This window comes from Callionymus lyra, chromosome 16 (genome assembly GCF_982586985.1).
Source record: "Callionymus lyra chromosome 16, fCalLyr1.hap1.1, whole genome shotgun sequence".
Taxonomy (NCBI): domain Eukaryota; kingdom Metazoa; phylum Chordata; class Actinopteri; order Syngnathiformes; family Callionymidae; genus Callionymus; species Callionymus lyra.
This window is the reverse complement of record NC_141833.1, coordinates 19,242,950-19,267,465: the sequence shown is the minus strand read 5'-3', so window position 1 is coordinate 19,267,465 and position 24,516 is coordinate 19,242,950. Positions and strand designations below refer to the sequence as shown.

General features: G+C 42.3%; 1 protein-coding gene across 8 annotated transcripts in view; it reads left to right on the top strand.

Moving 5' to 3' along the window:
* LOC148064090 (receptor-type tyrosine-protein phosphatase mu) overlaps positions 1-24,516 on the top strand; it is a 221,997-nt gene that overhangs the window by 111,043 nt on the left and 86,438 nt on the right. For all 8 annotated transcript variants that reach the window (XM_087810893.1, XM_087810891.1, XM_087810892.1 and 5 more), the window contains exons 8-10: positions 14,850-15,158; positions 18,457-18,566; positions 23,788-23,989. In XM_087810893.1, coding sequence (XP_087667019.1) covers positions 14,850-15,158; positions 18,457-18,566; positions 23,788-23,989 — 621 coding nt within the window. The remainder of the gene's footprint in view (positions 1-14,849; positions 15,159-18,456; positions 18,567-23,787; positions 23,990-24,516) is intronic.

Below are 24,516 nucleotides of genomic sequence, written 5' to 3'. Positions count from 1 at the left end.
ACGGCAAATTGCGCTAATGAGCGCCGACCCTTTTATGACGGCGGCTCGTGTTCTTCTCCGGGTCTGAGATTGACTCGATTCGTACGCCTGTCGGAGCTCGGCTCGCTCTAATTAATACCATTGTTGCGCTGGGAAGTGAATAGAAATCCACTTTACCGTCTTGTGCAACTCGGGTCTGTTTTTTTAACTCGCGGTAGCTGGAGGTCAAGTGACCTTTACGTTTCCCTATATTGTCTACAGCGAGGTGAGCTCGGAGCCTTGGGTTTTCTTCTTTTTTTTTTGAATACCATTGAATTTGGGTCTCTTTTGTCCGCCCGCGAAAACAGGCGAGATTGAGTTTTGTGGCGCCGGGAAGGTTGCCGGAGCCTCCACAATAAAAGTCTATTTATCACAACGGTTGCAAGGAGAACGAGGGGAGGGATTGTGTCGTGTGATATTGGCGCCGCAAAAGGCTAATTGTGTTCCTCTCAAGGACGCGTCTTCAAACATCGTTGTTCGGAGACAGATGGAAAAAGCTACCTCCAGATACTCTTCGTTCCTGTCTGTTTCATTACGACCATTTCCCACGTCGACACTACACCCCACCTCGGCGGCGGCGGCGGCTCCCCGCCCCCCCAACGCTCCACATCTGAGACTCTCCGAGCAGATGTGCACGAACCAAACTCTCTGCAACTTCTACTTCATCCGTGAGTCGTGTTCGACACGGATCTGTGCTGTCGCTGAACACAGAGACAAGACAAGTGTTGGTAGTCGTTGAGAAAAGACGTCGCAGACGCACCACAGATGAGAAGACGATACATCCGACTACAGTAGTAGTAGTAGGGTTCAGTCCTAAAAGGGTGGCTTTTTGGGATGGTTGGACCATCAGTGAAGGCATTGACCTCGACCTCATGGTGGCATTGACCTCCACCTCATGGTGGCATTGACCTCGACCTCATGGTGGCATTGACCTCCACCTCATGGTGGCATTGACCTCGACCTCATGGTGGCATTGACCTCGACCTCATGGTGGCATTGACCTCGACCTCATGGTGGCATTGACCTCCACCTCATGGTGGCATTGACCTTCACCTCATGGTGGCATTGACCTCCACCTCATGGTGGCATTGACCTCCACCTCATGGTGGCATTGACCTCCACCTCATGGTGGCATTGACCTCCACCTCATGGTGGCATTGACCTCCACCTCATGGTGGCATTGACCTCCACCTCATGGTGGCATTGACCTCGACCTCATGGTGGCATTGACCTCCACCTCATGGTGGCATTGACCTCGACCTCATGGTGGCATTGACCTCCACCTCATGGTGGCATTGACCTCCACCTCATGGTGGCATTGACCTTCACCTCATGGTGGCATTGACCTCCACCTCATGGTGGCATTGACCTTGACCTCATGGTGGCATTGACCTCCACTTCATGGTGGCATTGACCTCCACCTCATGGTGGCATTGACCTCCACCTCATGGTGGCATTGACCTCCACCTCATGGTGGAATTGACCTCCACCTCATGGTGGCATTGACCTCCACCTCATGGTGGCATTGACCTTCACCTCATGGTGGCATTGACCTCCACCTCATGGTGGCATTGACCTCGACCTCATGGTGGCATTGACCTCCACCGCATGGTGGCATTGACCTCCACCTCATGGTGGCATTGACCTTCACCTCATGGTGGCATTGACCTCCACCTCATGGTGGCATTGACCTCCACCTCATGGTGGCATTGACCTCCACCTCATGGTGGCATTGACCTCCACCTCATGGTGGCATTGACCTCCACCTCATGGTGGCATTGACCTCCACCGCATGGTGGCATTGACCTCCACCTCATGGTGGCATTGACCTTCACCTCATGGTGGCATTGACCTCCACCTCATGGTGGCATTGACCTCCACCTCATGGTGGCATTGACCTCCACCTCATGGTGGCATTGACCTCCACCTCATGGTGGCATTGACCTCCACCTCATGGTGGCATTGACCTCCACCTCATGGGGGCTACTTGGTACCTGGTCGCCCAGGGTCAGTGCACTTGACTCACGAGGATGCGATTGGATGCAGCTGTCAGGGATTTTCTCCCGGGTCAAATCGGAATGAGAAGAGAGACTAGAATAAGAATCCAGATTTACCACCAGCAAGGAGTGAAGAGGCACTTTTCACGGCTCGTCCCAAACCACAGACGTACCTCTCTCCTCGCTCGCCTTTTTATTCCATAGCTCAGATGATGACACACTTGAATAAAAACAGTTTGTTGCTGGACAAAGCCAGCTCCTCCTTCCATCACTGATCTGATCCAGCCTTACACCCCAGCTCCGTCTCTGAGGTCTGTGGATCAGAATCTACTGAGGAGAGAAATCCTTCCAGACTGTTGCTCCTAAGCTTTGGAACAATCTCTGTGTTTGATGATCTACTGACTCCTTCAAGAAACATCCAAAGACACTTTTATTTGGCTTTTCCTTGATTTTCTGGAACTCCTGTGTTGTTCTCGGTGTTATCTTGACCTTTAAAGTATATACTTTATTGAATATTGTTTTGATTGTTTAAGCGCTTTGTGACCCTGGTCTGGAAAAGCACTATATAAATACAAATTACTTCAAGACCTCTTGAGAGTGTTAACCAGAATTCAGTTGGACCTTTCAAGGGCGGGAATAGAACACTATAGTAGGGGTCTGGTGGGTGCACTCTGGGAGTGGTTGACCACGCTATACATAATTCTGGCAAAGCTTGGCTCTTGTGTTGTCGGACCTTCCAAAGGCCCCGATGGATCTGTTATCGGTATGATTTCCCCTGTAGAGCAGCAGGACAAGAAGACCGACTTGTTTGACTTCCAAAGAACAGAGCAGCTATAAATTGAAATGGTGTCAACACCCGCCTAGTTATGATTTTCTCTTCTTGGAAAGTACTCTCAGTACTTCAGCGATATTGACCTCTTGGGGGTAATGGCTAGAGATTTCTACGACGCCAGTGGTGACATCTTTAAGGAGGTTGTTGGACCCGTCATCGGGTACTTCTAGACCTTCCTTCTTCTAAGCACGGTCATATCTTTTCGTTGACCTCAGTAGGACTTCCCGGACGCTCGGCCGGAACTGGTTTGTCTCCTTCAGTCTTCTTCACCACCTGGAGCATTTTTTTCCAACATCTACCACACAAGCCCGGGTCAAAGGCCGAAGAACGGTGGTTCCGCGAACTCCAAGAGACGTTGACAACATCTTGTTCTTCCCGATCTTCACCACATGTAATCACCAGCTCGTCATTTCCCGACTTCACAGATCCCGAATTCTCTTTTTTTTGCCGAGCGTCTCCGGCTCTTCGACGCCGATGATCGTCTCCTCCAGAGCTCGGTCTCCAGAGCCGAGTAAACACTCCACGCTCGCCCCCTTTTTTTTTTTCCCCCTTCTCCCTGTTTTCAAATTTAAGCTGAAACACTTCTCAAGGTCTTTTTAAATGTTCCTTCAATTATTCATGCTCGATCTGCTGTAATTTTTGTCACTGATTTTTCCCTTTACTCCATTATTGATGCCCTGCTCCCCATTAGGAGGCAACGAGGACGCACTTGTATAACTCAGAGGCGGCGTCTCCCTTATTTAAAGGATGGCGGGGGGACGGCGGGGGGACGGCGGGGGGACGTGGATGGGTGGATGTCATGAAAGCTGCGATTTATTCGCCGAGTCCCGTGGCGGACAGTTATATCTCAGATCTCATATATCTCCAGAGTAGGTGGCTCTGTCGGGAAAAAAAAAAAACCTGAAACCATTTTTCTGCAAAGTCAAGCGCCTTGAGTTTGATTTACACTCCGGGTAACACCCCGAGTTCCAGGCAGGATTTTTTTGGGGCGACAAATGACGACGACGAAGTTGAAGAATCACCTCGCTAACCTCCCGCTGCTCCCGCAGAGATTGGTAAATGTAGCGCTCGTGTTTTGTAAGCCTTCGCCGCCGGCGCCCGGATGTCGAAAGTCAAAGCTCGACAAGATGTGTGTGTGTGTGGGCGGCGGGTTGGGGGGGGGATGGGTGTGTGTCACTCTGACCCCAATCACCACACCCGCATACCGGTTGGAAACAAAATGGAAGATTGATTTAACCAGCTCCACCTCCGCTTCTTCCCATCAGCCACCTGTCCATTTCCCTCTCGTCCCGGCCGTCGCTTCCTTTCACCTCTCGCCCCCTGAACCCCCGATTTTTGATCCGAGAAGTGAATCAAGACTTGAGGTTTAACGTCCGCGGGACCGGATGATATACATTTTTATTGACGCCGTGTTTTTACCCCCGAGGTATATATTCACCGCCTGAGTTTACGTGTTAAGTCGCTTCATAATCCAGTCTGTAAATTAACCCGTGAGTCATGAACCCATGAGTCTGATTCTTTACCGACTCACTGAACACATTCTAAGGTAAAGGTAAGGTAAGGTAAGGTAAAACTTTATTGATGAAATTGTTTTTTTCCAATAGCCACAGAAAATACAGCAATTTTTTAATAAAAAATAAATCAGAATAAAATAAGAACAAGAACTGTCTTCAAACAAGACTCTAGGATTTATTACTGCATTTACCAGTTCATTTAGTCATTTATTTGATTTAATTGTTTTATTTTTGTATACTTACTTTAGTGTATGATTCACCTTCTTAAATTATATTTAGTTTTTTATTATATTCTGTTCTATCAACAACTCTAAAAACACTTCTAATATATCTTTTAATTTTTATTATTATTATACATTTTTAATATGAGTTCTAGTTTTTCTATAGTTCACATATATTTATCCTTTAGTTAAAATAATATAACTTTTTCTCCTCTTGAAATCACTATTTATTAAAATAATAATACGTAATAAACCAACTTAATTCTGCCCCGATTTTTATTTTTTATTAGAATATTCTAAATATCAATCTTACCAAAAAAGATCTCAATTAAAATATAATGAAAAAAATTCCCAAAGTGTCAAAATTGTACCAATAAAGTTTTGATTCATTAACAATGAGTGACACGAGGCTGTAGATGTTGATACATAATTAATAAAAAAATAAAAAAAGTCCTGCATGATGGAAACGAAGCGTGAATAAATGATTCATCCGTGTATTAAACAACACGCCGACAATCGCCGGCAGGTTTTGTTCTCTCTTTCGGAAACGAGCCGAGCCATAAAACGAAATCAGGGAAAAAGCCCTTCTGGCGTTCACACCCTGTAATTTATTGTATTCCTTCCACCAGCGCTTGTTTAATGACATTTTTAAACACTACAATCGCCAAGTGCTGCTCCTAATGACTAATATTTCAGCCGCCTGAACGCTCCTCGTCCCTCGCTCTTTAGTAATAGAAATATCACCTCAAGTAGTCCACAATTACACGCCGCCGCACCGCACTTACTTTATTTCCTCCCACCAAATAGCTCCGTCAGGAAGAATATCGTCTCCAGCTGCAGCCTCTCGCGCCCGAGAACCTCACGATTATTAATTCATAAAATGACTTTTTTCCTCATCGCGGAGGATGTCGTCTTGTGCGGTGGTTGGAGCTTCTGCCAACAAGAGGGTTGTCGGTTCAAATCCAGATTCCTATGTTACCTGGATACTTCCGGTTTCCTCCCACGATCCAAAGAGGTCAACCGTTGACCCCGGATTTTGCCCCGTTTTTGAATGAGTCTTTGAATATTTACCGAGAGACATGTCCGGGATGTTGCCCGCCTTTCACCCCAAATAGCTGGGACACATCCAACTACCAGTAATGGAACCCCGTGAAGGGATTAAGGAAGAAAATATGTATTTTTAGTTTTGTTTGCTGAACAAAATGAGTAAATAAATAATGTATTTATGTGAGATCCACGGTTGTCCTTCGCCATAGCGTTGCTCAGCTACTGCGCTGTTTTCACCGTAGTACTATTTACACATAGTACTACATAATTAAATATATTATATCGAGCTACAGTCAGAGACATCGAAGCACCTTATTATTGTTAAAAATGGTTACAAACAGGTATTTAAATCTCATCTAGGTGGTGATTTCAAGAGTGATCGACATGTTGGCTGGGCGGCAAAGCATTATGGGAGCTGTTAATCTCACTGATACTGGGAGGGCTTTAAAGAAGTATGGCATCTCATATGCAACCTGAAGTTTGCAAGTTCAGATAAATAACAAGTAAGAAATAAAATAGTCGCTACTTTCGCAGATTTTGTTTGATAATTTTTTTGTTAATTTTAGGTTGTACCCTTCAGGGTAAACAAGGGGGCGACTGTCACTAAAAACATGCTTCGAAAATGACTGTTTTTTTGTTTTTTTTTAAGTTGAAAAGTTAAAATATGAGTAACAAAAGGATTGAAAATTAATTAAATATAAGATATTCAGAGAAAAAATTATTATGTAGATCAATTTACATAATTATATATATTCAGTATTTTGAATAATAAATGAAATCAACCTAAAAGAAGAAGCAAAGTTGAACTCAAGTTGTTGCAAGCCGAGCAGTGATCCGTCAGCTTCTTCCAGGCGGGCGTCCGTGACCCGGCCCTCCATCACCGTGGCGTACATGCATCATCCACCGGAGCTGGAGTCTGTCCTGCTTTCCCTTTCCCACCATTTGACCCCCTCCCTCCGAGGAGGAGGAAGACGTTCAGCCATTCATCTCCGCCGCTGCAGGCGACTCATCAGACACACTGGCAGCTCGGCCCGGTCCGACGTCCGGCCTCATTTGGTGGTTTCGTTTCGATCCGGTCTTGTTGTCGCCCCCCCCCCCCCCCCCCCGCCCTGATCCTCGCCCGTCACGGCGCCGTCGTTTATCACGCCGCCTATAAAGAAAGACTTGATGGAGTCAGGAGCGACCCCCCACTGGTCAATAAATCCTGGTGATTATCCACGCCCACTAGGTGTGTGTGTGTGTGGGCGTGTGTGTGTGTGTGTGTTTGCCCTCAGCACATGGGCATCTATCTCTGACCCGGTAATTGATGTCACGGGGCGACACCAGAACACAATCAGCGCTGAAGAGTCATGTGTGAGTCCCGTCAGTCAGCGGAGTGTGAAAGATACGACTGCCCAACTCAATACTTTAACTCTGAGCTGTTTAAAATACTAAGAGTTCCTTCAAACTTAACTTCACAATGTCGAGCTTTTGTTCTGTATTTTTCAACATTTAAAATCCTTTAATATTTCCCAATTTCAACAAAAAACATTTTTGTTATCGTAAAGTGCACTTAAAAGATCTGTCAGAATGATTGACTTTTGTAAGCCAAAACCTCTGGGTGAGGTAGTATTACTCCATGAGACTCTGTAGTATTACTTCACGAGACTCCGTACTATTACTCCACGAGTCTCTGTTGTATTACTTTTTGAGACTCCATAGTATTACTCCACGAGACTCTGTAGTATTACTTTTTGAGACTCCATAGTATTACTCCACGAGACTCCGTAATATTACTCCACAAGACTCGGTAATATTACTCCACGAGACTCTGTAGTATTACTTCACGAGACTCCGTAGTATTACTCTACGAGACTATGTAGTAATACTCCACAAGACTCTGTAATATTACTCCGCGAGAATGTAGTATTGCTCCACGAGACTCCGTAATATTATTCCGTGAGAGTCCGTACTATTACTCCAAGGGACTCCGTAGTATTTCTCCGCGAGACTCCCTAGTATTACTCCATGAGACTCCTTAATATTACTCCACGAGAACCTGTAGTATTACTCCGCCAGACTTCCTAATATTACTTAGCGAGGCTCTGATGTATTACTCCGCGAGACTCTGTAGTGTTACTACAAAAGATTCTGTAGTATTACTCCACAAGACTGCACCTTCTCATTGACCATATCATAAACAAACATCACGGTCCCTGGAAAAACTCCCGCCTCTCACCTGTCAGTCACCTGTCATTCTCAGAACTACAGGACAAAAATATACGATTATTTCTCCGACATCCACGGCGACCTGAGGTCGCAGCTCGAGCGTCTTGTTAGGAGAGGAAACGAGGAGGAAGAAGGAATCGTCGTTCCTTCGCCACGACGCGTTCGCCGGTCGTTCTTGTCACGCGGCGGCAAAACAACATGACAAGCGGCGAGATTTAATCTCGGGGCCCAAGTGCTGTTTTCATGTTTTCCCGCCAGCGCCGTCACTTATCTCGCCGTCGTTACTCTGTTATGTCTGCGAGCGAGAGGCATTTGTTTGCGGCGTCTCCACGCGAGGCCATCGAGGTAATGACACGGCGCTCACACTTAGGAAATGATTTTCACATCCCGCACCAGCCGCACATAATGATAGCTTCTGATAAGCGACAATCAAAGCGCCATCACCTCCCCAGAGTGCTCCCGTCATCGGCGGCGAGGGAGGGATGAAACGAGGGAGGGAGGGAGGGAGCGAGGGAGGATGGATGGGTGTGCGGGGGAGAGAGTCGGAGGTCGATCACCGGCAACAAGTCTTCGAATCCCCGCCGGAGATTAAACGACTTCTCCGGCGCTCACGACCCAAAGTACCTCCATCGCTCCCGTGACGCGAACCCGGAGTATGACTCACGACTCCAGTCCATCTCGTCGTTTCTGTTTCAGCGTCTGTCGTACGGCGAGGCTTCTATGTGTCGCGACACGATGTCTAGAACCGTAGGTTAAATGACAATAGATTTTTCAACAGTATTTACCTCCTTAAATACATGTAATAATCCGACATTTCACCAAGACTTAAAACTTATACTCGACATTAGAAATTGTTCCTAAAAAGCGTTATTACAGACGAGCAGTATTGAGGTATTTGGATGTTTTTTAAGTGTCTTTTTTTGGATGAGAACGATGAAAAAAGTTTGCAATTTTTTTTTGCGACCCTTATATGTACAAACAGTTTTGCCTTTAACTGCAAAAACCAACAGATTCACTCTTTAAATAACTCTTTGTCCACATGATGGTTAACAGTCAGAATAAAGTCCTTGTCTTTTGGATTATAGGCTCAACATATCCCTGTGTTGATTGACAGCTGACCAATCACTGGCCAGAACTCTAGACCATCGGTGAGAGTATGAAAACCACTAGGATTTAGTGCTTATATCTTTTGGCTCAGCTCTATTTTTTCTATCTTTGCTGCAAAGTGTTGAGATTGATCGGTAGGAAGACGAACATTGCCGTCTTAGGAACCACTATGTCAACCTTTGACTCATCTTGAGAATCTGAGAGTCTTGTCAGAACCAGACCAGGTTATTAGGTGTTATCTGAATGATGCTATTAAACCTTTTGGCTCAGCTCTATTTTCTTACTGGAAGGTGTGGAGACTGATCGATACCAAGACGAATACTGCTACTGTCCCAGGAACCACTGTAACGACCCGTGATCCATCTAGAGAACTACAAGACTTCTACGCATTTTCTTTAGAATCGGCTCGGCTCTCTTGGAACCAGACCAGAGGAAGTACTTTTAGAAATAGTATCTCTTTGATATACCATGCTGGTGGAAACACAAACCAGGCTCGTAAAAAAAAGGGCTATTAGATGTTGAAACGAGGTTATCTGAACGATGCTATCGAACCTTTTGGCTCAGCTCTATTTTCTCACCGGAAGGTGTGGAGACTGATCGATACAAAGAAGTCTTAGAAACCACTATAAAGTCTGGAGAACTACAAGTCTTCTACACACTTTTTTAAGTATCGGCTCGGCTCTCTTGGAACCAGACCGGAGGAAGTACTTAAAAAATAGTATCTCTTTGACGTACCGTGCCAGTGGAAACACAAACCATGCTAGTAAAAAAAAGGGCTATTAGATGTTGAAACCAGGTTATCTGAACGATGCTATCGAACCTTTTGGCTCAGCTCTACTTTCTTACTAGAAGCTGTGTAGACTGATCGATACCAAGACAAATACTGCCGTCCTAGGAACCACTGTAACGACTGGAGAACTACAAGTCTTCTACACACTTTTGTATTCGGGTTTCCCCGAAGTCATGAACACATCCGAGGTCGTAGAATGAAACCACGCTCTCCTAGCGAGCGGTACCATGAACCGATCCGGCCGTGAAGACATCGGGTCGACTCTCTGATAAAGCCAGTAAGTACAGGTCGTCTTCCTTTCATCCCCGGTCGCTCCCGCCCTCCTCGTTCACCTGCTTTTCATCTGGAAGAGACGAGGCTTTCTGAGCGACGTCGACTCTTGTTCCCGATCATCAGGGGAAGTCGTCTCCTCCCCCCCCAACGACACTTCTGCTGAAAAGCCAGCTGGAAGTCGTCGCCGGGCTTTTCTGCGCTCAATCGACGCGCATCTGATAAAGATCCGGGCTTTTCTGCGGCGACGCCCGCAGACGATCCGATAAGGAAGCGTCTCGTCGTATGTGGAGCGCCGGCTCACGACAGAGCGACACACTCGTCTCCGGGTAAAGTGGCGGCAGCTCCGGACATGCCCAATTTGTTTCCTTTCATCCAGGACTAATGCCTCGCTCTGCCCCCGGGGGCTAAGTGCACCATTTGAAGCCCCTTCCAGCGCGGCGGGCTCGTAACATCATTTGTTGTGTTGCGACATCATGGTTTTTTTCCCCGCCCGTGTGTTTGTGTGCGACCCTCGCCGCATTAACGAGAGGCTCGCAATCATTTCCCTTTAAAAACATTTAAATGTCACTCCGAAAAATCAGCCGCGCGGCCCTGGCAAATGTCAAATTCAAATTATTCAATTACATGGACGAGCGCCGGGCAGGTGATAATTTGCTTTGGAAGAACCAATCTGGCTCTCGGAGGAGATCGTCGACGTCGTTTCGGGCTTCGCAGTCGAAACGCTTCCGCCGCCCGTCATTATAACTCCATTCCACTCCAAACATCCTGCAGGGATATTAGCTTCGTCTTCACGACTCTCTCACCTCCGCGTCGACGGGAAAACCTCGCGGGGGAAACGGAATGACTTTCCACAGACAACAGTTTGTTGTGGTCCTGAACGACGTGCGTTAACGCGACGCAAGGTGGTTTCAATTTCGGAACCCCCCCCCCCGAGGTGAAGTAACACGACTAGTCCAGAGTTGGTTGTAAAAGTTAGAACTTGACTTAGAAAATTGGGGAAACTGAACTTGATAGAAATCAGTAATTCTGAAGTTGACTTGATCAAAGTAGGCAAGAGGTAGACTTGTGCTGTGTCTCGCATACTTTTCTTAGTATACTAGAAGTTAGTATGCATCAAGATATTGTACATACTATCTAGTAACAAATTCTTCACAGATAGTATGTCTCAAATCAAACTCTGCTGCTACGCGCTAACAGGAAATGACACGACAGCTTCTTCTTCTACTTCTATTTAACGATGGTTTCAACCAGCTGTTTGAACGCTATCGACACCTGCTGGCAGCACATTTTGCAAGTTTGGAAAAAGAAAAAATATGAGAAATTAAATATTTGCGAGATATTTACGTCGGTATCAGCAGCGAAGACGTGTCATCCTTCTACTGCTGCTGAAAATGCACCTGTAAGTATATGAATATATATATATATATATGACGTAACTTCCGTTTACAACGTCACTAAGATGGCGGCCTTTTAGGGTGGATAGTGTCCATCGATCCATACTCAGTTTTGTGGGCTTTTTAGTGACAATTTAGTGTGTATGGCGCACTACATTTGGCATACTAAGTATTGAGACGCAGTTACGCACTAAAAATACTAACTTTGAGTACGCAAGTATGCGATTTGTGACACAGCTCTGGTGATTTGGTTCACTTATGGTTCTACGTCTAGCGCTACTCAGTTGGACTCAATACTACTCATAACACAAAGGTAACGATGTACTTATGAGTTACCAAAAGGTTTGGATCACAGAATAACTTTCTGGGCCGACATACCATATCATACCGTACCATCAGTGGCCAGGAGACATCAACATACCCTTTTTTCAGGACCCACTCGGTTTACTAGGAACCAGATCGGAGCAAGTACTAAAAATAGTATCTGCTGTTAAGTTGCCGGTTGGAAATGCAATACAAACCAGGTGGAGTCGAGCAAAGCTAGTAGGAAAAAGTGCTGTAAGGCGTGTGAACCAGACTCGGTTATCTTACGATGCTAGCAGGAATCAGGAAGTCCAAAATGGACTCTGTACAGTTGGGTGTCCGAAAAATGCTACAATGTCTTAAATGAAAACTAGGTGTACTCTGGTAAACAAGGTTGTTTTTGTTCTTATTTGGCCACTTCCTGGCCAAGAATGGAGACCTCCTGATTATCTCGTCTCTTAATAATAAACTATCCTGTAAAATGACCAAGTGGTCTGAAGTTTGTTACGAACAAGTCCCGACAATAAACTCTGGAAACAGTCGAGCCCAACAATCCGCAAAACGTGTTCAATAAGATTAAACAGATTAAACAGATTATTTCTATTTCTATTTAAAAATTCTTGACAAGAATAAAGGCCTATTTCTAACGTAAACAGCAGGTGTTAGCACGTTAGCACTAGCATGTTCATACATCTTGTGGTTCTATCCTGATGTTCAGGAAACACAAAAGGACACGCACACAGGAAATGGAAAGAAGCCTCTACGAGTTCGCAGCTTTCGTCGTCCGAGAAGTTTTAAACCTGCTTTTATGCGCGGAACTATCTGTTGGCTGCACCCTGTCGGCGCCGGTGCAGCCCAGAGCTCGGAGAATCGTGGCGTGTCCGGGCGAGGAAATGGAATTAAACCCAGAGCGGGAGGATCTCGGGCCGCGAAGGTAGAGAGGACACATGTGGAAAATACATTTGCCGTGTTTACTACCGACACATGTGCGGGTTCGGGGGTTGAGTATCGATCGAGCTCCTCGGCCTCGCTGGAGTTTTCGTTGTTAAATAAAATTAAAAAAAACTTTCTGTTGACCCTCCGGCTGTGCGGCTCGGACGCCAGCTGTCTGAGGAGGCGGCGAAGAAGAAGCCGAGACCATTTGGTGGCTGTGACTCAGGATGACATCATCAGTTCAACAACAACAACAAGAGTCACAGACGACGATCTGTTGTTGTCGTGAGTAGAACTTCACACATGAGCACTTTTGGTAAAAGCAATTACTAAATAATTGTTGTTGTTGTTGATGTTGATGTTGTTACTGTTGTTGCTTTTGTTCTTGTTGTTGTTGTCGTTATATTAATATTATCTTTATTGAATATATTATATTTTTCTATTCTTCTTCTTCTACTTCTACTTTTTATTCTTATTTTTCTTCTTCTTCTACTTCTTATTGTTATTATTCTTAATCTTCTTCAACTTATACTTCTGATTCTTGTTATTTGTATTCTTCTTCTTCTTCTACTTCTTATAGTTCTCATTCTTATTCTACGTCTTTTTCTTCTTCTACTTCTTTTTCTTTTTCTACTTTTTATTCTTTTTCACTTCTTATTTTCCTCATTCTTATTCTTATTCTGGTTCTACTTCTTCTTCTACTTATTGTTATTGTTATTATTTATTCTTATTCTCATTCTTACTCTTCTTTTTCTTCTTCTACTTCTTCTTCTTATTTTTATTCTTCTTATTCTACTTCTTAGACTTCTTATTGTTATTCTACTTTGTATTCGTATTAATATTCTTACTACAATTATTATACAATTATTGACTTACTTATTACTATTACTATTATTATTGTTGTAGTTGATGCTGACATTTGATTTCTAATATTGTTATAGATGTTATTGATGTATACTATCAATTCAGATTTATATTAATCCTTTCATTATGTCGCAAAATAAATCATCTTTTTATTTATTTAATTGAACATTTGATAATAATATCAACAATTCTACAATATATACTAAAACATAATGTACTTTTTTTTAGATAAAAAATATAAAAAAGTAATTTCTAGTTACGTTAATCATGAATCAATAATAAACACTAAACATTAAATTGTTAATCTTATATGATCCTGACCTCATGACCTCACGAGGGGCCACATAAATACAGTCAAAAGTCCGTGTGTGGTCCCGACGATACACATGTGCTGATGAAGCTTCATGAAGCTTCATTTTTAAAAAGTAATAAACTCTTAAAACAATCTAAGATTTTATTTGAAGACGCTGTTCAAGAGCAAGCCCGCCATCTAGTGGGCTCTAAAAAGTGAGGCTTCATGAAGCATCGCCAGGTGAGTCAACACGGGCACACATCGCTCATGCCATTGACCAGGTTTAACCAATTATTCGATACATTCTTAAACAGAAAGTGGATTCTTGTGAGTCACAATTTAAAAATAGGCAATTAATGATTACGTAACGACTCATTTAAGATGAAAACACAAACACATTTCTTCATTTCCTCGACCCCCACACACACAAACACACACACACACACACACACACACCTCCCATGTATTTTCCGGATGTTAAACATGGCTCCCTCTGAACTGCTGGACTGTGTCTCGGGGGAAATGGGGGGGAAATTGAGCCCCGGCTCTTCCTAATAGGTGGTAAAGTGTTAAGTTCCAGAGGAATGGACTGAGAATTTAACCTGGAATGGAAATTGATCCCATTACCTCTCTGGCTCGGGCCGCTCGCCTCCCGCAGGAGGGAGAGAGCGAGGCGGTGGAAAATGGACCTGAGGAGGGAGGTGATGATGGGGGGTCGGCGTGGAGGAGAAGATGGATGTCTGAGGGGGTGGCGGGGGGGGTCGACGGGGGTGTACGACTCTCTATCAGCGCGCCGATAATGACTAACCCTCTCTGGACAAAAGCCGCAGAAGAAGCTGCAGGTAGCGAGATGATGATACACGGCGCCGCCGCTGTCCCGGGGTCTCCACGGGGGTCTCCAGTCCGACGCCAGGCTGTGGCTTTGAAAATGGCAGAGAAATGTCAGGAAAAAGTCCACAGAGAGCGAAAAGAAAAAGTCTTAAAAATAAACCGTGGCTGAAGCAAAATGTCTTGTGATGAAGTTTTATATCTTTTTTCTCAAACTTCCTTCCACAGAACCCATGCACGGGCCTCGGCGGCTGGAGGTTCTGGACGTGCAGTCCAAGCAGGTGACGGTGCGCTGGGAGCCGCTGGGCTACAACGTGACGCGCTGCCACAGCTACAACCTGACGGTCCAGTACCGCTACAGGGCGGCCGGCAAGGACGAGACCCGCGAGGAGATCTGCTACGACACCCAGAGCCGCGACCCCCAGCACACCATCCACAACCTGACGCCCTTCACCAACCTCAGCGTCAAGCTGGTGCTGCGCAACCCCGAGGGGGTGAAGGAGAGCGGGGAGCTGCAGGTGCAGACGGACGAGGACGGTGAGACAACGTCGTGTCTTCGTGGAGAAAATATCTTTTTCGTTTAGACAGGATTTTGTTTGCTCCGAGATCATGGAAATCCTACGAATTAAATATGGCCCTGCGACAGACTGGCCTCCTGTCCAGGGTGTCCCCTGCCTCTCACCCTAAGATACTGGGATAGGCTCCAGTCTCCCCACGATCCCCGTAAGGATAAAGTGGTGGACAATGGAATAAATATGGCATTAACTTCATTGAAATTTGACTGAATTTTTATTAAATGAATAGGAAATTCTAAATAAAATCATTATTTTTCTTTAATCGTCAATTTTAGTAAAATCGGACGTATCTGAATTTTTCGAGAGTGTAAATTTCAAGAAATTTTGTCTTAATTTAAATTTGACATATTTAATGGATAATAAGAAAGAAAAGGAAAGTATTTTTAGACGTTAAAAAAAAAACATGTCACAAAAGATTCAATAAATAATTAAGTGTATTTTAATGTATTAAATCAAGGTTTTGTAAATAAGGTAAATAAAGTAAATTGTGTATTAAAATATGTATTAAATAGTACACAAAAAATAAAGTTTTTAGTCATTTAATGTATTTAAAATAAATACGTTATTAAATTAATTAAATACATAACTTCACTGAGAGGTCATTATTTGTATGTTAATAAAAAAATTGAAAAAAATTGAAAATATTTCTAAAATTTGAAAATGAATGAAAAATCTTATTAATACAAGCAACGTATAAAATGTAATATATCATTTATATGTAATAATATTTTAAACAAGGTAAATATTGACAAATATACAGTATGTTTTCAAATATGAAACATTCCAAAGATATATCCATGTATATTTGTAAAACATATGATTTGAAATAAATGTTATTTTTTATTTATTTATGCTAACTAACTCTCATCTAAGAAAAAACTATTCCATACCTGAATTTTCTTCATCAGTTAAATTATTCTTTATTTTAATTTTTATTCACACCAATAGTTATAGAGCTTTCCAGGGTGTCCTCAGTTTCTACCTTCATCTATCTCTGATCCAGTCCCTGTTAATCCACAGTAAAGGAATAATTCCAATAAATACCATCATGAAGAGTCGAGGGTCGATCAAGTGGATTCTAGGAAGTAAGAAAAGAATCAACAACTGAGGCATCATCACTGGAATGTGTCCCTGATGATGGAATTCTAAACCTTGAAGAAGGAATGATGGAGTGTTTTTGACAACATTCTGTTACAGACATGATTCGGTTTCTCTCAAGAGACGGAAAGAAACGACTTTAAAAAAAAACCCAGGCTGTGACTGACAATGACCCGACTTCGGGGGTGAACAGAACCTAAAATCACCTGCAAAGATGAAACGTCGTCACGGTTACGTCAGGAAATGAAAGGCGGGGGTCTCAGGGAACCCCCCGGATCGCGGGCTAACAAACAGACGGCGATGACGAAAGTCTTGTCAACCTGATGTCTCCGGTCGGGGAACATGAAAGCGGGCGACGTCTCCTCGTGATGTGACGCCCGTCTGTCGGCGCGCCGGCGCCCCCCTGAGACGGTTAAAAACACAGATAAGCTGTCGACGAGATGCATTTGGAAGGTTGACATCTCTGCATCATTCTGTTGCTCGCAGAGACACGCCAGGTTAATGTAGATGTTAAACTACTCACGGTACTGACGGATCCTAGATAAGCAACAACATTTGTTGCCATTTCAGTGATCCCTCTTTTTTACGGGGGTTCTGGAAAACACACCCTTTAAAACGAAAGTAGTGCAATTTTTTCATATATATATTTTCACCTTTTTGCACTTTGAACAATATCGTTTAGCATTCACGCTGTACGGCATCTGTTAGCATTTGCACTTTATACAGTCTCTGTTAGCATTAGCACTGTACAGCATCTGTTAGCGTTCCCTTTTGTAGTGTATCTGTTAAAATTAGAACTTTCCAGCATCTGTAAGCACTTGGGCTTCATACAGTATCTTTTAGCATTAGCGCTCTATGGCATCTGTTAGCATTTGCACTTTATACAGTCTCTGTTAGCATTAGCACTGTACGGCATCTGTTAGCGTTCCCTTTTGTAGTGTATCTGTTAAAATTAGAACTTTCCAGCATCTGTAAGCACTTGGGCTTCATACAGTATCTTTTAGCATTAGCGCTCTATGGCATCTGTTAGCATTTGCACTTTATACAGTCTCTGTTAGCATGAGCACTGTACAGCATCTGTTAGCATTGCCCTTTGTACTGTATCTATTAACATTAGCACCCCACAGCATCTGTTAGCGCTTGCTCTTTGTACTGTTAATCCTAACGGATTTCTTACAGTGCTTATGCTAAATGATACTGTACATGCACATGTACTGTATCATTTTTTTATATATATATTTTTACATTTTCTGTAAAACATTTCCTGGCTTTTATTTTACTTAAACTGCCTAACATAATTTGTATGATATTCTTCTTTTTAAATGATCTTCCCCCAAAATCTTCTGTGTACTTTCTCCATTTAATTTTTTAAGCCAACTCCCAAGAAAACCTCAATTTATTTATTTTGTTTGTCCATTTTCCCCCTTTCTTCTTTCGCAATTAATATGTCCTACTTTTCAGTAGCAATTAAGATAATTCAATATTTACAAAGTTTTATTTTCTGTAAAGACTGTGCATACATGTACCTCGTTTATCGCCGTCTGTTTTAAACAAAAATCCACAAAGTTGTTATTGTTACATGTTTATTATTTATTCTTATGTTTAAATGAACAACATTTATTTTGGTTAAGGTACAACTCAAAATTGCGTATTCGCTGCTATCTCTCTTAGTAACAGTGACGTGAACAACTAACGTAATGCTTTGCCGCCCAGCCAACCAATGGCAGTTCTGGATCACTTTCGAGAGCCTAGATGTAGGATTTAAGACGGGAGTTTACGCTTTTGTTGGCACCATAAGTAATGTGGTGATTAGTGCGTCCCACTAAGTTCTTTTATCATTTCGTTTGAATAAATATCCAATTTGTAACTACTTTCATTTGTTTTCAAACCGAAATATGTCCAAACATCAGCTTTAAAAGTTGCTGGAGTCACTGTATCCTCTCGTCCTCAGTCCGGATTTCATTGTTATAATGAAGTATATATATATATATATTTTTAATACACCTTATTGAAGATAAATATAAACTATATTATCAATGTTTTATAACATCTTTATAATAAAGTATATTTGCATCAAATGGACTTTTGTAAATGTGTGCGATATATTGTCAAAGGTGACAAAAAATAAAAAGCTGATAAATTGATGTTTTTTTCTCTGCTAGTTCCCGGCGCCGTCCCCCTAGAGTCTATCCAGGGAAGTGCGTACGAGGAGAAGATCATCCTGAAGTGGCGCGAGCCGGCCCAGACGTACGGCATCATCACCCAGTACGAGGTAAAAAATCTCCCACAATCCCCTTTTTTTTTTATTCAAACTCCACACGTGCTGTCGACGGGATGAGCGATAAATATATAAATAAATACATTTGAGCGACTGTTGCCAAATGTCGCTCAAATTGCTCCGGATTAGCTTGTTATTCCTGGGATTTTAACGACATCTGCTCGCTTGTGAACAAACGACTTATCGCGAATTAAAACGTGCTCGCCGACGTGTTCGCGTGACGAGGGAGAAGATTGAACTTTGACCCCGACCCCGAGGGGGTTAAACAACGACAAGGTTTGTTAACGCAAACATCTCTTCTTCAATCTCCTAAACAAACGACACGAAGAGCAAATGTTGACCAGAGGCTTCACGCGACGGCGGCCATCTTTGTCCAGAGCATTGATCCCGACCCCGGTCGTAATCCTGCGCCCCCCCCCCCCTTCTCTCCGGCAGATTGATTCTCCCGCCGTCGATCCTCCCGGGGGTCTTGAATATCGTTGCGTATTCAACGCCGTGTCGGCGCCACAACATCCGTAGAAGCAGCAGGTTCACAAACGCCGTCGACTCTTAAATCCCTGGATTAACTCGGCAGCTTTTGTTCGCCTCCTCCATGTTGTGGCTTCCAAAATAATCTACAGCTTTTTTTCTTTTTTTTTGACACTGAATCCATTAACAGTTTGATGATAAAACAAAGTCATTCATTATAAATATCTCGTCTCTAATAAGACCCGTCTCGACCCCGTTCCTAGAACGACACTTTTATGTCGGCGGCTCAGACTCCGGGTTATCAAAAGACTTGAGGAGAAATAAATGTGACAAGCAGGAGAATCAAAGAGTTCGGTTTCTCTCCTCGACAGAAATGTTTCGTGAGCTCGTTTCTCTATATTTGCAGCAGTGATCGACGCACAGAGAACTAATGGTTGATATTATCTCTGTTCTATTGATTACTACTGTCTGGAAGGTGTTTATGACAGTTTACAATACATACAGTGCTAATGTAAACAGATACTGTACAAAGCGCTAACTGATCCTACTGTGAACTACAGTGTTTGTGTTCCGTACGGTGGCTGAGAAGGACAAACTCTAAAAACAAATAGTGGGAAGTGTTGTTTAAAGACTTTGTAAATTAGTTTGAGTTTTTTGTTTGTTAATGGATGTCGCACAATGCTAATGTTAGCATTGCGCTTTGTTCAGTATATTTTAGCATTTGCGCTGTGAGGCATCCGTTAGCACTTTTGCTCTATACAATCTCTGAGCTTTAGCATTCTACGGCATCTGTTAGCATTTGCACTGTATATAGTCTCTGTTAGCATTAGCGCTGTACAGCATCTGTTAGCATTGCACTTTGTAGTGTATCTGTTAGCATTAGCACTGCACGTTATCTCTTAGCAATTGCGCTTTATACAGTATCTGTTAGCATTAGCACCATACGGCATCTGTTGGCATTGTCCTTTGTAGTGTATCTGTTAACATTAGCAATGTAAGGCATATGTTAGCACTTGTGCTTTATATAGTTTCTGTTAGAATTAGCACTCTTCGACATCCGTTAGCACTTGCACTTTATACATTATCTTTAGAATTAGCACTGTACGGCATCTCTTAGCATTGCTATTTTTAGTGTATCTGTGGCATCTCTTAATACTTTCACTTTATACAGTATCTTTTAGCATTAGCACTATACGGCATCTGTTAGCATTGTCCTTTGTAGTGTATCTGTTAACGTTAGCACTGTACGTCATCTTTTGGCACTTGCGCTTTATACAATATCTGTTAACAATAGCACTTTATGGCATTTGTTAGCACTTGCTCTACTGCATCTGTTAGCATAGGCCTTTGTACAGTTAATCCTAACGGATGTCGTACAGTGCTAATGCTAAAAGATGAAGCACATGCACCGAACAAATCACGTATCTGAACAAAGATTTTTCTAAGCCCAAAAAGGAAAGCAAAGTTAAATTATATTTTATTACACTGAACATTTGAAAAATGATCAGTTAGTTTCACATAATATTCAATATGTCATTCATGAATTGATTTTCAAGCCAACATGCTACTACGACACGCCTCATTACTTCGCTCTCGTCCCGGTGAGGAAGAACAAGTACATAAAAGCATTGTGTATTAAAAAGATAATCAAAATAATGCACATATTTCTCATTACGTCCTGCCTTCCATTATAATTGGAAAAACCTGCCGTTGACATGTAATTTAAAAAATCCGTCAGCATGTAGAATCACACACTCGTCTTCTGACAAAGACCGAGCGCTTTTCCAAACTTGATGGACACAAATTATGCAGCTCTCCAAACTCGCCTTTGTGCCGCTTAATTGGAACGATAATGGCGTCTTTTTCTTTCTTTTTTTTTAGCCTCGTACTGTAGCCCTCACATGGATATTAGTGGAACACTCGCCTTCATGTTCCTGTTGAGTTTAGCTCTTGTTTGCAGTCATGACACAACTATTATTTTTAGCGTTGCAGACAAAGCCAAGCGTGACGACAGAGTCCGACAATTACTTCAAAACTTCTGAGTTTTTGTCTGATATTTATACTAATATCTAACAAAAATGATCTTTATAAGTTTACTTTTTTTCAGTGATAAGAATGTAGCATTGTTAGCTACCCAAGCTAATGACCTACATCCATGAACTTTGTGTCCAAAACTAGCATAAATGCTAACAAATAACGGACATATGTCTGTTTGTAGCAAACAATAACACGTTTTGTGCTAACTGTAGTACAAGTACTAACCTAGCTACGATGCTTGCACAATGTACAGAATATTTCAAATTGTAAAAATGTCATTTGAATGATGACCATTTGCTAGTATAGTTTTGACCGGGAAATTATTTTACAATTTAGCAACGCAAGTGCTAACGGATGTTGTACAGTGCTAATACTAACAGATACCGTACAGAGTGAAAGTCTTAATGGGTATCTTACAATGCTAATGCTAACATATACTGTATAAAGCGCAAGTGCTATCGGATGTCGTACACTGCTAACGTTATTAGATTTCTATACAAAGCGCAAGTGCTAATGGATGTCGTAAAGTGCTAATGCTAACAAAACTGTACAAAGCTTAATAGCTTCCAAAGCTAATGACAAAGCTACATCCAGCAAAATAGTAGACATGCTAACATACTTGTGTTTGTTTACTAGAATCGACAAGTGATGATGGTAGTTTTAAAAACAATGAAGTAGCTAAACTATAGAACAATTCTTTGCTTACTATAGTGTGAGTACTAACAGTATTAACCTAGCCTCAACATGCTAACGCTAACATGATAGCTTCACCAGTCAAACATCGACGAAGCGCTTTAGATTTCGAGATGATAAAAATACTGTTCTGGACGTAGCTAAGAATCCGAGTTAGCTATTCAAGCTAACATGTAAAACTGTAATTCAGTTGTATTATGACTTGTCAATGTAGCCAAACTTAAATTTAAAAACCAAGCTATGAGATACACTAAATTACTCAATTCAAGATGCTAACGGAATCTTTTGCGTCATCAAGTTTGTGAAAACATTACTACAATAGTTTAAAAAGCGTCAACATACTAACAATGATTCCTTTCAACTAGTTTTGTTTATTTTCAAGTGAAAATGAAAAAAATGACAATCATAGCTAATGCTCATCGTAATAATCAACAACAATTAAGTTTCTTCTGTATGAAAAGTATTTTTCTCTTAATTGTTTGTGCACTTGTAGCTGTTTGTTGTCTCTGGTGTGTCGTTTACTTCCTGTTCCTGTTGTGCGTCCCTCGTTTGTCTGTAAAAAAGAGGCTCATCCTGCACAGAGAGAGTGATAATAATTATGAATAAATGATTGATTCTTGGTCTTCGCGCCGTGAAGCTGAAGCTTGCTGGGTCTGGAGATATCATTAGCATGCTAATGTGCTACCGACGGCGCTCGTTAACTGGCGCAGAGAATCTGCCGTCATTTGCTTTTTATTTGAGGCTCGACTCCAGTTTGTGATCCTGCAGCTCTTGAAAATAAATAACTGTGGCGGAGAAGATTCACTCAGTGTGACTTTGACTAATGTCAAATAAATGAACCCACTTTTTAGAACACACAGACAAATACAGACCGATACGCAAAGACACTTATACAGACACACACCAACACACACAAAGACCCGGATAAAGACACAAAAGCCCACACACAGACACGGATAAAGACACACATAAACACACACACAGACAAAGACAAACACAAAGACACAGATAATGACCAAAAACACACATAAAAACACAGATAAAGACACACAAAAACACAGATGCAAAAACACAAAAACACAGATGCATACAAACAAACAAACACCCACGAAGACACAGATAAAGATACACAAAAACACAAAGACACAGATAAAGACAAAACACACACACAAAAACACAGATAAAAAAACACAAAAACACAGATGCACAAAACAAACAAAAAACACAGATGCATACAAACAAACATACACACAGATACAGATAAAGACACAGACATACAGACTCACACACACATACACACAAAGACACAGATACAGACACACAAAAACACAGATACAGACACACAAAGACACAGATACAGACACACAGACGCACACAAACATACACACAAAGACACAGTTGCAGACACACAAAGACAAAGATACAGACACACAGGCGCATACAAACATACACACAAAGACACAGATGAAGACACACAAAGACAAAGATACACACACACAAAGACACAGATACAGACACACAGACTCACACAAACAGACACACAAAGACACAGACACACACAGACGCACAGAAACATACACACAAAGACACAGTTGCAGACACACAAAGACAAAGATACAGACACACTGGCGCATACAAACATACACACAAAGACACAGATGCAGACACACAAAGACAAAGATACAGACACACAAAGACACAGACACACATACTCACACAAACATACACACAAAGACACAGATACAGACACAGATACAGACACACAAAGACACAGATACAGACACACAAAGACACAGATACAGACACACAAAGACACACAAAAACACACACACACTTACACAGTAAAGTTATGTTTGTAAAAAGGTCTTAAGCGAAGAAACTGCTGCTTGATCAACACGTCAACAGTTGCTGAGAGAAGAAGTGAAAGAAACAATGAAAGAGTGAAAGAGGAGCCTCAGGATAGACTCGTATAAACTGGTCCACGTCTGAATATTCATGTCCTCCTCTTCCTGCCCAGATCTCCTACAAGGCGGTCAGTTCCTTTGACCCCGAGCTGGACCTCTCCGACCAGAGCGGGAAGGTGGCGAAGCTGGGCAACGAGACCACCCACGTGTTCACGGGCCTGTACCCCGGCTCCACGCACTCCTTCACGCTCAGAGCCAGCACCGCCAAAGGCTACGGCCCCCCGGTCGTCACCCAGTTCACCACCAAGATCTCAGGTCAGCAGGTCGGCCCGAGACGCGTCCGAGCCTGAAAACCGGCAGCCAATGAGACGCCGCTCCACGTCTCCTCGTCCTCCTCCTGAGGCCTGGAATTTATTCTGAGAGATTCTGTTCATCTGCTCAAAACCGCTGTCAATCAAACTCCTTCACTACGGGAGGAAAAACACAAACTGTGTGAAAATACTCTCGTGAAAATATGACGTTAACGGCAAAATATTACTGATATTTTCATGATGGCTCTGAGAAGGAAAATATAAAGTATTTAATAAAAAAATAGTTTAAAAAATACAATATAAATTCTTATATATATATATATATATATATATATATATTCCGATAAAGCAGACAAAAAATACACTTTTGCTTTAACACAATTAAAAAAAAAAAAGGATTTGATTTTTTTTATATTTATTTATTTATTTTTAAGTGAAAAACACCAAAAAAAAACGTTTAAAATCTGTAATAATTTTTTTTTAAAAACATTAAAAAAAAAAAGGTATATAGGCATAAAAAATAAGAGAGTA